This window comes from Vulpes lagopus, chromosome 6 (genome assembly GCF_018345385.1).
Source record: "Vulpes lagopus strain Blue_001 chromosome 6, ASM1834538v1, whole genome shotgun sequence".
Classification (NCBI taxonomy): domain Eukaryota; kingdom Metazoa; phylum Chordata; class Mammalia; order Carnivora; family Canidae; genus Vulpes; species Vulpes lagopus.
Genome location: NC_054829.1, coordinates 35,060,783 through 35,076,012, shown reverse-complemented (window position 1 = coordinate 35,076,012; position 15,230 = coordinate 35,060,783). Strand labels below are relative to the sequence as shown.

At 40.4% G+C, this 15,230-nt stretch overlaps 1 protein-coding gene across 5 annotated transcripts in view; it reads left to right on the top strand.

The window, feature by feature from the left end:
- The window catches only part of SYNE2 (spectrin repeat containing nuclear envelope protein 2), a 326,121-nt gene that overhangs the window by 64,332 nt on the left and 246,559 nt on the right, over positions 1-15,230 (top strand). For all 5 annotated transcript variants that reach the window (XM_041759982.1, XM_041759984.1, XM_041759987.1 and 2 more), the window contains one exon: positions 14,488-14,549. In XM_041759982.1, coding sequence (XP_041615916.1) covers positions 14,488-14,549 — 62 coding nt within the window. The remainder of the gene's footprint in view (positions 1-14,487; positions 14,550-15,230) is intronic.

Sequence of the window (15,230 nt, the reverse complement as noted above, 5' to 3'; positions counted from 1 at the left end):
TTCAGGGTGGATAATCTCTCCTAGTCATTGACAGCCTGTGTGGTGATGCATGTTGAATGAGCATAGAAAGAAAAGGGCAGAAGAATGGCTGTGGATGCTTGCTCTCTGCCTCCGGGGTGGAGCAGTGCTCACTGGTCATGCTTTGGTCTTTTCCATCTTTACTGCACAGGGTCTACCAATTGTATCCACAACTAAATGTTATGAGATGAAAGGCATCTGGCTCAAATCAGAACACAAACAGCCTTTATCAAATTTGAATAACATTTAAGATCTTTCCAAAACAAGCTTGGTGACTTCATAGAGCCTGGGGTGGCTGGAATGTGATGGGCATGAAATGGTATTGGAGAGCAAAGCAAGGCAGAGCTGGATGAGGCAGGGATTTATCAGCTCCAAGGTAAGATGTGTGAATGGGAAACCATTGGATGGTTTTAGTTAGGGGAGTAACATGATCTGATTTACATTTTCCAAAATATCACTCTGGCTGCTGTGTGGCGAGGGGGTTATTTGAGAGGTGGCAGAGGAAGCAGCAAAGCCAGTTGGGATGCTTTTGTTGTAGTCCAGATAAAATATCAGAGTAGTCTGGATAGTAGTAGGGTGATAGGAATAAGCTAAAGAATCATGGATTTTTTTTTAAAGGATACTTGTGAATGTTGGCATGTATGGAGTAAGTAGTAAGAGAGATCAAGGATAACTTCTAAATTTTTGCTTTGAGCAATTGAGTAGTTGGTTATGTAATTTATTGTGATGAGGAAACCTGATAGACAAGTTATGAGGAGATTAAGAGTTTATCTTTGCTCTGATGGTTATGAGATGCTTATTTGATACCCAAATGGACATGTCAAGAAGGCAGTTAGATGTAAGGATCCAGAGTTCTCAGGAGAGATATAGATTTGGGAGCCATCAGTATGTGACTGGTATATTTACAATTAAAACCATGGCCTGGAAGAGATCACCTGTGGAATGCATAGCTAGAGCAGAACTTTTGGATCTTTCAGTATTTAGAGAAAGCAAGGGACACTGAGAAGAAGTAGCCAAGGCCAAAGAAGGAAAACCAGGTGAGTGTGATGGCATGGAAGCCCCTAGATGGAGATATTTCAAGGAGGGACGGGCATCTGGGTGGCTCATTTGGTTACCTTCAGCTGAGGTCATGATCCCAGGGTTCTGAGATTGAGCCCTGTGTTGGCTCCTTGCTCATCAGGGAGTCTGCTTCTCCCTCTCCCTTTGCCTCTCTTCCCTACTCTTGCTCACTCGATCTCTCTCTCGGAAAAATAAAAAATTAAAAAAAAAATTTTTAAAGGTTTTATTTTTTATTTATTCAGAGAGAGAGAGAGAGAGAGAGAGAGAGAGAGAGATTGAGAGGCAGAGTCACAGGCAGAGGGAGGAGTAGGCTCCATGCAGGGAGCCCGATGTGGGACTTGATCCCGAGTCTCCAGGATCACACCCCAGGCTGCAGGCGGTGCTAAACCACTGCGCCATCGGGGCTGCCCAAAAAAATTTTTTTTAAAAGAAGGGAATAAAGTCAATCGTATTGAAGAGAAATGGCCACCAGATTGGTAACTCTAACAGAGTTAGCCAAACTCAAGTGGTAGAGATAGAAGCCTGGCTGGAGTGGGTCAAGGAGAGATTGGGGGTGAGGAAAGAGATAGAGTGACTTAATCAACACTTTGAAGAAATTTTGCTGTGAAGGGGAACAGAGATATCAGGTAGCTGTTGAAGAGAAATACAGGACTTTTAAAAATACTACTACTCCATTTTTTGTTATGCTTTTTCTAAGTATAGGTTAATTTATCTTTCGATCCCAGTCCATTTATTTGTTCACTTATTTTCGACAAGTGCTTTTGAATGCTTGTGGTGTACAAGACACTGTACCAAACACATGGGATGACATATAGAATGTGCTGTCCTAAGATGTATGTTCTGATGACACGGAGATAGCCAAGTACATAGACTATTACAGGATGGTATGGGTGTGTTGTAAGAGAGAGAAGACGTAGTATTCTGGAAGTACAGAGTAGGGCACCTACCAGCGTTGGGGGTCAGGGAAGGCTTCCCAGAGGAAGTGATTTCAGAGTTTAGAGCTAAAGTATGTTAGTATGTGAACAGGATGGAGATGAAAAGAGTGCTCCAGACAGTGGTAGCAGCATATTAAAGCCAGAATATGGGGCTGAATGTGGCATATTCAAGGAAATGGATGTTCAGTGAGACTGAGGATTACAGTTTGAAGGAGACTGTGAAGAGATGAAGCTGTACAAGTTCATGTAAATATATGGGGGTTTGAATTGCTTCGAAGACCAAGGAGAAGCAATTGAAGGATTGTGAGTGGAGACATATTCAGAACTGGTTTTAGAAATCACCCGGGCTGGGTGCCTGGGTGGCTCAGTAGATTAAGTGTCTGCCTTTGGCTCAGGTCATGATTCTGGGGTCCTAGGATCCAGTCCTGCATCAGGCTCCCTGCTCAATGGGGAGTCTACTTCTCCCTCTGCCCGTGCTCCTCCCCCCATTCATGCTTGCTGTCTTTCAAATAAATAAATACAATCTGAAAAAAAAAATCACTTGGGCTGCAGTATGGGGTGTAGTCTTGTGGGAATGAATGTGGAGACAGAGAGACCAGCTAAAGACTGCAACAGTCAGCTGAGAGATAGTGGTGTCCTGCTCTAGAGGAGGTGCCCGTGAGGATGGATAGAAATAGATATCAAGAGATATCTAATTGGTGTACTTTTCAAGGCTTTAAATTCTTAAATTTTATCTTATCTTTAGCTTTACTGAGGTAGTCATTAGGCCTTTTTGATTGACTAGGTATGGGAGAGTGAGGAGAGGGAAGTACTAAAGATGACTCGGGTTTATTCCTCAGCAGAAGAGTGGATAATGGAAACATTCACTGAAAAAAAAATGCAGGAGAACACCTTTGGTGGGGGAAGGGAGCCAGTTAGAGATGATGACAACCTTCTGACAATGTTGAGTTTGAAGTGTCTATGGAATAACTAAGTGGCGATACCCAGAAGATAATGGGATATATAGACATGAAGCTCAAAAGAAGCAGACACTCGGGCTGAAGATAAAGATAGTAATTTGTTCCTATGGAGTAGATGGAAATATCTAGAAAAAGAGAACATTACAGAGACAGAAAAAGCAAAACAGGCTTATAACAGAGAGTCGAGAAGGGATGTCACTAGAAGTAGGAAGAAAACGAAGTGAGTGTGATATCATGGAAACCAAGGAAGGAGAATGTTTCAAGGAGAGGGTAATAAACAGCATCAGAATTTTCAAGATATCTAGTATGTTCTGAGAAGTACCTATGGGGTTAAGCAATGGGAATATTACAGGTAGCCTTGCTTACAATTAGATGGAGTGGTTGGGGTAGAAACTAGCTTTCTAGTAAGTTGCCAATGTAGACAATACTTTCAATAAGTTTGGGTTTAATGTTGGGGAGAGAGGGTGATAAGCTGAAGGGGCCATGGATCTGACATTTCAGCTGATTTTTAATTATGATGAAAATAACATGGATTTTGGTATCAGACACATTTGGATTTGAATCTTTTCTACCAGATGTGAGATCTAGGGCACAGTATAGAGGACATAGTGGACTTTCAATAAATGTTTATTGAATGATTAAAAATCTTTCATCTTCTGGGAGCTACAATGTTTTCATTCACAAAATGCCTACTTGACCACTTCATTGGTAGCCTTTAATAAAATGATGTCACTGGTGCTTACCCTGAATTCCTATTTATTCCTGGACTCAAGTTGTTTCAGCCAGCCTTCTGAGCCCCGTTAAGTGTGTCTTAGGATACTTACAAGTTATTATAGACTTATATTGAATTACGTTACATCAATATCTCAGAGTTTATTTTTCATCACTATTTTTGCTAAGCCTTTCCTGCTCCCTTTGTTGTCTCAAAAATAAGTCACACGTGTAAATCAGTCCAGTTACAGAGATGTTTCTTAAAGAGTCTGTGTGAGTCCCTTGAATCAGAAACCTTGGGAGTTGGGACATAGAACTCTGAACTTAAACAATGACCCTGAGTAATTTGCTGGCATTCAAGAGTGTAAGCATCCTAGATTTGTAATCATAGCACAGATCACTTCTTTTGTGCTCCGGAGTTAGGGCTCAGGCTCACACGTCATGATTTTCCAGAGAAAAGCACTCAGTTTTATAAAGTAGATAAAAGATACTGTGGAATAAGAAATATGTGTTAGAAGAAATGGAGTCATTTCTTTGATTTGTTCATTCCACAGATATTTATTGAGCAACTCAGATGAGTCAGAAGAGGATGAGAAAGAGGAGAGCAAATAGCACCCCAAATTGTAGGCATTTTATCTGTATTATGGGCTTATTTGCATGTGCTAGAAATACAAGATTTGCTTACGCAGAGGGCCAGGAGCTATGTTCCAGGGAGGCTGGAAACAAAAGCCTCAGTGTGGAAATCTCAGGTGTTGCACAGGGTGTGGTTTGCTCATGTGGCAACATGAAGTGTCTGGATTCCACGCGCTAAGGCCCAAAGTAGAAATCATTTGTTGTATGTCATATATTTCCCGAATAAATTCAGTATTTAAATTTTTACATTAGGAAAAAATAGCCACAAAACCCCACTCACTTCTCCCCAGCCATTTACTCATTTAACAAACATTTTCTGAATTCCTACAACATGGGGTAGGTGCTGCAGACAAAATGAGGAGCAAAATCAGACCCATACTCTTAAGGAACCAATAGGCTAATGAGAAGGTGCATATTAATTAAATAATCTCACAGATATTAGCTAATATTTTGGGGGAATAGCTTTATGAGATGTAATGCGAGATGTGAGTTATATACCAGACAACTCATTAGAACATTTTCATTACTGTAAAAAGAAATGCCATACCCTTTAGTTGTCATTCCTAAAACCTTTCATCCTCCTTCCCTCAGACCTGGGCAGCCACTAGTCTGCTTTCCACTTCTATAGATTTCCTTAGTCAGGATATTTCATATAGTATGTGGTCTTTTGTGACTGTCTTCTTTCACTTAGCATACTAATTTCCTCTTTCTTCCATATTGTAGCTAATATCTATTTGTGTTAGACTAGTCATAGTCTATGTGTGGGATTGGCAAACATTTTCCATAAAAGACCAGGTAGCAAAAATTTTAGTCTTCGAAGTCCATATGGTCCCTGTCACAACTACATTTTAACATGAAAGTAGCTACAGGCAGTATGAAAACAAATGATTATATCTGTGCTCCAATAATACTTTATTTACAAAAACAGGTGATGGACAGATTTGGCCTTCAGATTATAGTTTATTTGTTGACCTCTGATTTATATTGGTATAAGTACTTAATCCTTCTAACAGCCCAGGGGGTAGGTACTAATATCCCCATTTTAAGTTTGGAAGACTGAGGCACACGGCTAATAAGTGGCAGATATGGGAACTCAGGTAGTCTTGCTTTAGAGCCAGTGCTCTTAACCTTGTCAGTGATTACAAGTTGAGGAAAGTGCTGAATGGGGCAGGGGTGTGAGTATGGCTCTATGAAAACAAACAACAAAAGGGAAATTTACTTAGGTTTCCTTCAGGATGAACCACTGACTAAGACCTGAGTGAAAGTGGAAGTTGACTAGATGAAGGGAGGGGTGGTGGTACAAAGGGCTGAGCAGGAGGGAACATAGCTCATAACGGCCTCAGAAGAAGATGGAGTGGCTGGAACACTGTGTAGAGGGGAGAGGAGGAGCGCAGTGTGTGCTAAGCCTGGAGAAGTACCCTGGGATGGACCATGTAGCACCTCCTCAGCTGTTACTGACATTGCTCCTTATCCCTAGAGCAGAGAGAAACCATCAAAGTGGAAAGGAGAATAAGGTAAGTTCTACTGGCTGAAGCAGAGAATGGATTGAAGAAAGTAGAGCAGACCTGGTTGGCCATGGGAAGAGCAGGCCATGGCTGATGGCAGATGGGCCAGGAGGGCTGGGGGAACTTAGTGGTGTAGGAAGGAAGAGGATACCAGAGCTACACAGGAGCAAATTTGGCCTGATTTATGGGAGTCTGTACTTGGGGATGATGAAGGATCATGGTGTTAAATCTGTGAGGTGGAAACACTGGTGAGGATAGGTGTGGAGAGAGGGAGGGAGAAGGGGTTTGATTTTGGTCCTGGGATGCTGAGTCTGATTGGTGAGTGCTGTTTTTTCCTTAGTGCCAACACAGATTCTCCAGGAGAGGAATATTGACATAAAAGTGTTGAGGGTGTGCCCAGATGACACGGTCAGTTAAGCTTCTGCTCTTGGTTTTATCTTAGGTCATGATTTTATGGGTCGTGGGATTTCATGGGTCCCTGCATCGGGCTCCACACTCAGCTGGGAGTCTGCTTGAGATTCTCACCCTCTACCCTTCCCCCTATATGCATTCTCCTTCTCTCTCTTTCTCAAATAAATAAATTGTAAAAAAAAAAAAAAAAAAAAAGTGTTGAGGTTGAGAGATGGTTGCATGCTGTGCTTGCGAGTTATTAGTCAGGAGTTACCTTCCAAACTCAGCTCTTCTCGTTCAGTAAGTGAGATCTCAGTCTTGGAACTATTTATTTTTCTTTTTTGCTGACTTGTTTAGTTTACTTCTGGTTGGTTGCAAGAAAATGTGTAGTAAATTGCCACCCTCCTTTTTCTGTTAGTTAATAGTTTCCTCTTTTGTAGTTCAGTAACACAGCTTTTCCTGTTTATTCTTCAAATGTTTTAGGCTTTTCTTATTTTGATTTTGCCTGCCTGTGTGCTTTTATTCTCTTAATTTGTTTCTTTTATTTGTTTATCATCTCCATGAGAAAGAATAAAAGAGGTGGGCTTATTATTTTTAGTTCCCTTTCTATTCAGTAACAGCTTGATTAAGATTATTTGATATGGCTGTTGGCACACCTGGCTAAAATGTGTTGCATTATTTTCCAAATTTAGTTATCCCTACCATTTCTGTCCCAGGCAACAGTGAGTTGGCAGTGTTGTTTTAAGGAATGGCAACAGCATCTCATTATAGTACCTGCCCTTTTGTTCAAGGCATTTTATTCATGGAAGAAAGAAATTGTCCAGGAGTTCTTAAAACAAGGACTGGAATAAGGCATAGGCCTAGGAAATGTTGTCAGTAAATTCTTCTCCATACAGTAAGACAGTTTGATTTTCCATACTCTTAATACTTACTGAGTTTTTCAATCAGCAAATATTTATTGAGTACTTCTTATCCACAAGGTACTGTGCTAAGGGGAAGCAAAACCACACAAGCATAAATATTTAACTTCAAGGTTATACATTGAGTGGGAGAGAAACCACACACCCTTACGTGACTCTGGTGATACAAGGCTGATATGAGCAGCAAGTAGTAATTATCATAAGGTAGAAGTAAGCTGTTGGATGATACATATTGGTATCCTTTAATAAAATACAGATAGAGAGGTGCCTGTCTGGCTTAATTGGTAGAACATGCAACTCTTTATCTTGGGGTGGTGAGTTTGAGCTCCACATTGGATATAGAAATTACTTAAAAATAAAATCTAAAAGCTACAGGTAGAATAAGAGTAAACATACTATTTTACAACTTACTTTTTTTCAATTAAGAATATATCCAAACCAGCACATATGTATCTACTTTGTTCTTTTTTTTTTTGGCCAGATATTTTTTGCTTACTTTCTGGTAAGCAAAAAAATTTGGAAGGGTATTATCTCCTTTTAAAATATTTCTTATAAAAAATTTTAAAAAAAGCAAAATATTTCTTATAGCTTAGCAGATGCATTTTTTTTTTTTGCAGATGCGTTTTAACTTTAAGTAGTATACCTAAGTCTCTGCTTTTTGAATTACCAACTTAAAAAATGAAGCTATGTCATGTATAATCATTTAATTTACATATACATACATTCATTCAACAAATACTGAGTGCCTCCTACTAGTGAGATATTCTAGAAGCTTGTGACTCAGTGATCAACCCAAACAAATCCTTGCTTTTTTAGAATATATGTGCTTTATATTTAATCTATCTAGAAAGATGCGCAGGAAACTGTTAATTAATGTTGTCTCTGGGGAAGGAAAATGGGATTTTTGAAGGAAGTTAAGATTAACCTTTAATTTTGAGTAGTACTTGGAAAAATGTTTTATGAGTATTGTATATTACTTTCTAATAACAATATGAAAAAAGTCCAGTAAAGTGTTGTGGGAGACTAGAACCAGAAGAGATTATATCTATTTCTCTTTAGAGAGGGAGGCATTTGAACAGACTATGTCTTATTTTAACAGATGTCGATTGAATGCCCACCATGTATGTTGTGTTGAGTTTTTATGAATGCAGAGGGCCATGGGAGGATTGGCCATTCCAGAGGACACATAGCATGGCAATGGCATGAAATGCAGAAAAGAGTGAAACTTAACTGGGGAGTTGTGGATTTATAGTCTTCTAGAAAAGTAGGATAGGAGTAGAGAAGTCACGGGAGATGAGTCAAAAAATTAGATTGGAGCCAAACTATGAATGACCTAGAATGTTAGGCTAAGAATTTAGAATTTACTCGCTAAGGAATTAAGGAATGATCAAAAGATTTTAATGAGGAGAGTGACAGATCAAAAGAGTGAATCTGGAGCCAAGTGCAGTAAACCTGTTAGCAATACCAATAATAGGGAAGAAGAAATTCCTACATATAAGGAGATTGTAGAGCTTTCTCAGTGAATTCATGCAGGAGAGGACATTCCTAGAGAAGCCACATTGTAATATTGCATTGTTCTGTGTTTAAGTGATAACGTAACGATTCTCATGTCTGAGGTAACTGCTTTTGAACTCTTACTACCTGTGAGGATTGCTGGAGTCAACATTTTGATTAATTAATTGATTTGGGGGGAGGTGTCAACACTTTAGATGAACTCTTGTGCATCTGGGTCTTGCTGCTCCCTAGTAGCCCTGGTAGTTTTTCTGGGAACTTCATAATGAATTTAAAATCCATACTCCTTAATTGGGCTTAACTCAATTTGTTTTCATTTAAGGTGTCTTCCAGCTAAGGGTATGTGTTGCCAGCTCACATAAAGCAGATTGAATAAGGACAAACTCAGGGATTAAATGTATTTTTATGGTAATGACATCTAGAGAAAACCTTTGCCTAGAATGTCTTGCTTCTCAAATTCAGTCAGATATTTTCCAAGAATGAGAGTCAAAAATATCTACATAAACTTCACTATGTTTTTCTACATTATGCATATTTCTTGTTTGCCTTAAAAATCAGGATAGAGAATTTCTCATTCTCCATTCTTCGGCATTTTATGGAGAAATATACCATTATAACATTTTATTATTCTCTTTAACTCTTTCACTTTTTATCCCTAACATCTGCTGATTCTATTCTCTACGTGCCATTTTGAAAAGAGTTTTATTATTTTATTAGAAACTTACCTTAGAAATTACAAAATAAAATTAGACAGTTAAAAAAAATCTCACCCACTCAAATTAAGTTGCTTTAAAGGAATCGGTTCTCAATTATTTTTTTCCCAATGGGTCAGCCTTTGAAAAGAACAAATGGTTACTTATCCTGCCATAGGGTGATCTCTTTGGCTCTGGTTCCTGTTGAATTAATACTGCTTTTCAGGGATAAGACAGTATAAAAGTGTGAGAAAAGTGTGTCAAGGGATAAATAAAATGGCACATATGAAACCATTTAATTCAGCTGTTGCAAAAGTGTTTAATTGTACTTGGGCCATCTTTGTTTGCCATTAAGCAAAGAGTCCTTGTTGCATTTGAAGGGTTCTAATTTCCAGGTTGACAAGTTGTTCTCTAAATTTGGACAATGAGTTAGTTAAAAGCCATCAAGTTTCTTTTCTAAATCCTTTTCTGAAGATTTCATTCGTGCTCTGTTTCCTTTGTTAACTGGAGATTACTGGTGGGGATTTGTTCTGACTGCTTCTCTTTTTGTCTCCCACCCTTCCCCAGTTTCTATTAGATTTTATCAAATTAAGACAAGAATAATTTAGGGTTTTCATTGGGCAAGTTTTGATTATTTTCAGTTGTAGTTTCTATCCTTGTCGGGATACATGTCAGTCCAACCTCAGATTAGGTCAGATGCCCCCAATTGGAACAATCTAGTTAGAGCACTCAGTGTTGTGCTAGCGTTTTCCTCTTTCTTTTCTTTTTTTTTTTTTTTAAAGATTTTATTTTATTTATTCATGAGAGATGAGAGACAGAGACACAGGCAGAGGGAGAAGCAGGCTCCATGTAGGGAGCCCGACGTGGGATTCGATCCCAGTACTCCAGCATCATGCCCTGGGCCGAAGGCAGGTGCTAAACCGCTGAGCCACCCAGGGATCCCCCGTTTTCCTCTTTCCAAGATGATTTTACCCACCTTCGTATCTCCCCTCTCTGCCATGTAACTTTCCTAAAATAAGTGCAGACTCTTATCTCCTAGACCTAGCAGCATTCCTAATTAGTTTCTTTTTCATATATCTCCTGGGAGGAAAAATCTCTCTTGGTTCCTTAAGGATAGGAAGAGTCATCTTTGGCTTTTTTGTTTATTTTGGTTTGGATTTGGATTTCTGCTTTATTGTTATAATAATGGATAGGTCCCTCCCTGCTTTTTTCCATGGCCTTGATTAATGTACATTATGGGCAGGTAATTTGCTCCTGGAGTCATAAAAACTTGTTATCTCTCTTTTTTTTTTTTCTCTTGAGGAGCAAAATTAGCCTTCAATACAATTTTTTGTTTAAATCTGTAATGTTTAACTATATGCTTAAAAATACTGTTGTATCATCTACTGATACTAAGAGAAAAAGCAATGAAAATACATCCCAAAGATTGTAGGAGATGTTGTAACATTTTGAAGTAGGACAAAATTGTGGTTCTTTGTAATTCTTTTGTTTATATAAAACAAGTAACTTTTTAAAAAAAGATTTTATTTATTTATTCATGAGAAACACAGAGGGAGGGGAAGAGACACAGGCAGAGAGAGAAGCAGGCCCGATGTGGGACTCAATCCTGGGACCAGGATCATGCCCTGAGCTGAAGGCAGATGCTCAGCCGCTGAGCCACCCAGGCGTCCCACAAATAACTTTTGAAAGCCTAAACTTTCAAGTTGGCTTGCCAGAACTCAATTCAGTTCAACTGATAATTATTGAGTATCATGTACTGTGTAAATCACTGGGCTATAACTAATTTAAGCTGGTAATGCAGAAAAATGAAATGGATTAAAAAAAGGAAAAAAAATCCAACAAGGCTAAGTGCATCATTAATCTCTAATCAGCCAGGATTGTAAACACCCGAAAACACATCAGATTAAAAAAATTTTAAGAGCTCTAGTTAGATGTCATGCCAACAATTTCAGTCGTTACAACTGTGGTAGCTAGAGGTTCATAAAGGAGAGTGGAAGGGATCAAAGAAAAACATTAGAAGGTAGATCAGACAATTTTTTAAAAAAGGAATATAGACACATAAAGGTAGATTTGACTGTCTCAGTATAGTAAGTAAAGTGTAACTATAATAATCAGTAAAATTATCCTTTATTAATTTTAATTTAATTTAATTATAATTTAGTTTTATTATTAATACAATCAATTTAATATGATTAATTAAAGTATTATTATTCTTTTAGCAAAAGTTTCTTTAGAGTCTCTTCTTGGCCAGATTCCTCTAGGTACCCAGAATAGATCACAGACAAAACATCTTTGTCTATGTGGTGTTTATATTCTGTTGGGAGAAGAGCAAGACATAATAAACATATATAACTTACGTAAGATGTTAAAAGGTGGTAAGTGCTAGAAAAAAATAGAGCTAATAAAGGGAAGCAGGAGTGGAAGGGTTACAGCTTTAAATAGGATGAAAGTTAGGCTTATGGGGATATCTGTAGAAGAGCATACCTGGGAGAAAGGACAGTTAGGGCAAAGCACTGAGGTGGGAGTGTTTCTAGGGAGTTTGAGAAAAATAGGGAGGCCAGAGTGGCTGGAGTAGAATGAGCCTGGGGGATGAGCTGAGGGGGTGAGTGTCAGCCTTGCAGCCGTCTTAAGGAGTGAAGTGAGGAGCCCTCAAAGGATTGTAAGCAAAGGAGTTTCCTAGTCTGAGTTAACATTTTAGCAACATCACGCTGGCTGCTGCATTGAGAATAGTATTTTGAGGGCAAGACTGGAAGGAGGGAGACCTGTTAGAGATCTAGTGCAGTAATCCAGGTTGGGAGGTGGTGGGAAGTGGTCATATTCTGAAGGAGCACCAGAGAGGATTTCCCAAGGCATTGGATATGGAGTGTGAGAGAAAGGGAGAAGCCAGCTTGTGATGTAGGAGAAAAACTGAGAGTGCAGGGATCCCTGGGTGGCGCAGTGGTTTGGCGCCTGCCTTTGGCCCAGGGCGCGATCCTGGAGACCCGGGATCGAATCCCACATCGGGCTCCCAGTGCATGGAGCCTGCTTCTCCCTCTGCCTGTGTCTCTGACTCTCTCTCTCTCTCTGTGACTATCATAAATAAATAAAAATTAAAAAAAAAAAAAAAAAACTGAGAGTGCAGTGTCCAGTAAGGTGAAGGCTGACAATTAACCACTGGCTCTAGTCGGAGGCGGGGGAGGGTCCTTGATGACCTGGATTCATAGTGACCTTGATGAGGGAGCAGCTGGAAAAGGATGGGAGGAAGGGTATCAGTGAGGGCGAGGACAGTGCAAAGCAAGCAGAATTCAATGGCTTCGAGTCGCTGATGGGTGTCAAGGGTGGTTGGAGTTGGGGCGCTGGAGGGGAGGAACTGAAAAGCTTAGGGCTGTTGTTCAGAGATGCACAAAATCAAGACTGCAAGGAGTTGCAGGTGCTAGTATTGCTAAGGTGAGGGGTATGACCATGGTGGTCAGTGGTTGAAGCAGAGAAGACAAGTTTATTGGAGAAGAAGAATACAACGGAGAGGCCAGGAAGTTGGGTGCTTCATCAGTATGTATGTTGAAATTGTTAAGACGTAGGAGTTGTATTGGAGAGAGGACAGTGGGGAAGGAACTGAAATCTTTGAGAAATGGTGAGGAGTGAACAGAGGCCAGTAGATGACAGTGGGCACAGTCTGATGACTTGAGAGTCAAAGCTGGAGTACTTCGGGGACAGAGTGGAGAATGATCTGGAAGCAGTAGTGAGGGGCAAGGACCCTGTGGTACAAGGGGAGTAAGAGGAAGCAGAGCCAGCACTTGAGTGGGCCAGTTTTCACCAAGAGCAGAGAGGCAACACCTAGCAGAGAGGGTTTGGACACATGGGGGATTTTGCTGAAGGTGTACTCTGGGTTCACGATCAGTGGAACGGTTTCAGGAGTTAAGGAGAGGTGGGAGATGAGAAAAATGGAGGCGTGTGCAGAATCTTATGGAAACTGAGTGAGAGAACAGAGGGGAACCTGAGAGTCCAGGGCGTGTGTGCAGCACATGTGCGTGCATGTGTGTATCTGCGTGTGTGCTGGGATGAGACCTGGTGACCTCTAGGTAGATGGTGGTGCCAAGGCTGTGAGCCTTGGGCCCAGGGAGGAGAGGGTATCTGTCCCTTCCTGGGTGGCCAGCCAGGTGAGGACATCTGGGGAGATGGAAACTCAGTTCTGGTGTGCAGGGTTGACATGCCTGCTGAAGCTGGGGAGGGCAGAGGGCGGGTGGGGAGCGTGGTGTTGGTGTAGGGCCTGCTCCTGCCCCGGCGAGGAGGGGTAGACATACCCTGCGTGTTCAGATCTTCCCCTTGACTCCTGTCCTGTTAATAAGAGTAAATGCGGGCACTTCTCAAGTGAATCATTAACAGTCTCTGGAGGCGAGTGCTTATTACCTGATTCCTTGAGGAAACTGATGTTGCCCAGCTACTTGGTAACAGAGGCAGGATTCGAGCCCGGTGGCTCGGACTCTGACTCTGATTGCAGCTCATTTACTGTTAGTGCAGTGGCAGTATGTCCTCTGTGATAAATACTGTAAATATCAAGACTAAACTGTCCATGACTTTATGAGCCTTTTAAAATGTCTTCAGGTGTTCTGGGTTTGTCTTTAAATATATATGGTTTTTTGCTTTGACTGCAAGTGCTTTTGGGTTGTGAAGTCTTCTCTCTTCTCACAGTTCCTCATATTGCACTGTCAAGGCCATATGGGAACTTAGTTCTTTTGTTGGTAAAAGTGTTAAAAATCATGGTCTCAGAGTGCCTGGGTGGCTTAGTCGGTTATGCGTCTGCCTTTGGCTCAGGTCATGATTTCAGGGTCCTGGGATCGAGTTCTACATTGGGCTCCCTGCTCAGTGGGCAGCCTGCTTCTCTCTCTTCCTCTGCCATTACCTTTGTTTGTGCTCTCTCTGTCAAATAAATAAATAAGAATCTTTTAAAAAATCGTCTCTTGTCAGCTAACCTGCAGCGATAAAAAACATCTCCTATCAACATGCTATTGCCAAAGCACTTCTTGAACAAACGTCTGAAATTCAGACCAAGTCCTAGAAGGCTGGAAAAGTTGTGGAATGTGTGCAATCTCCAGAGTGATAGACCTTTGAAGGTTTGTTATATTTGAAAGGCTTCTGAGGCTTATTTTATAACTGCTGTTGTCTTTTTTCAATAGCTGAACAGGAAGACACTCAGAAGAAAACCTTCACCTGCTGGATCAACTCACAGTTGGCAAAGGTGAGGAAAAAAAAAAAACGAGCAAATAAAGCTATAAACATATTTTAGTTATTCCTCCTTCCCTTCCTTTGGGCCCCAAAATGGCATTGGTGACATGTAAAAGGTTGAAAGAATGTGGTGAAGTCACCTTGACCTTGTTTAGATGTTTCTTATTCTTTCCCAACACAAAAAAGAGACTTTTGTTAAGGGTATGGGAGATAGTGCTCTAAAAATATTTAAGGCAGCAGCATCTTTTAAAAATCAAATGTAATAATAATAATAAAATAACAATGGAGTGTTATATGTATAACACTCATATGTAAGGAGTGTTAAATGTTAGACACTGTTCAAAGCTTTTTAAGTGAAATGAATTTGCATTGCATTTATGAGACTTGACAACATCTCCATGAGATATTATTCTTGTTTAAAGAACAAGAGGAGGGCAGCCCCAGTGGCTCAGCGGTTTGGCGCCGCCTTCAGCCCGGGGTGTGATCCTGGAGACCCGGGATCGAGTCCCACATCAGGCTTCCTGCATGGAGCCTGCTCCTCCCTCTGCCTGTGTCTCTGCCTCTCTGTGTGTGTGTATCTCTCATGAATGAATAAATAAATAAAATCTTTAAAAAAAAAATTAAAAAAAAAATAAAATAAAGAACAAGAGGGCAGCCCGGGTGGCTCAGCGGTTTAGCACAGCCTTTGGCCCAG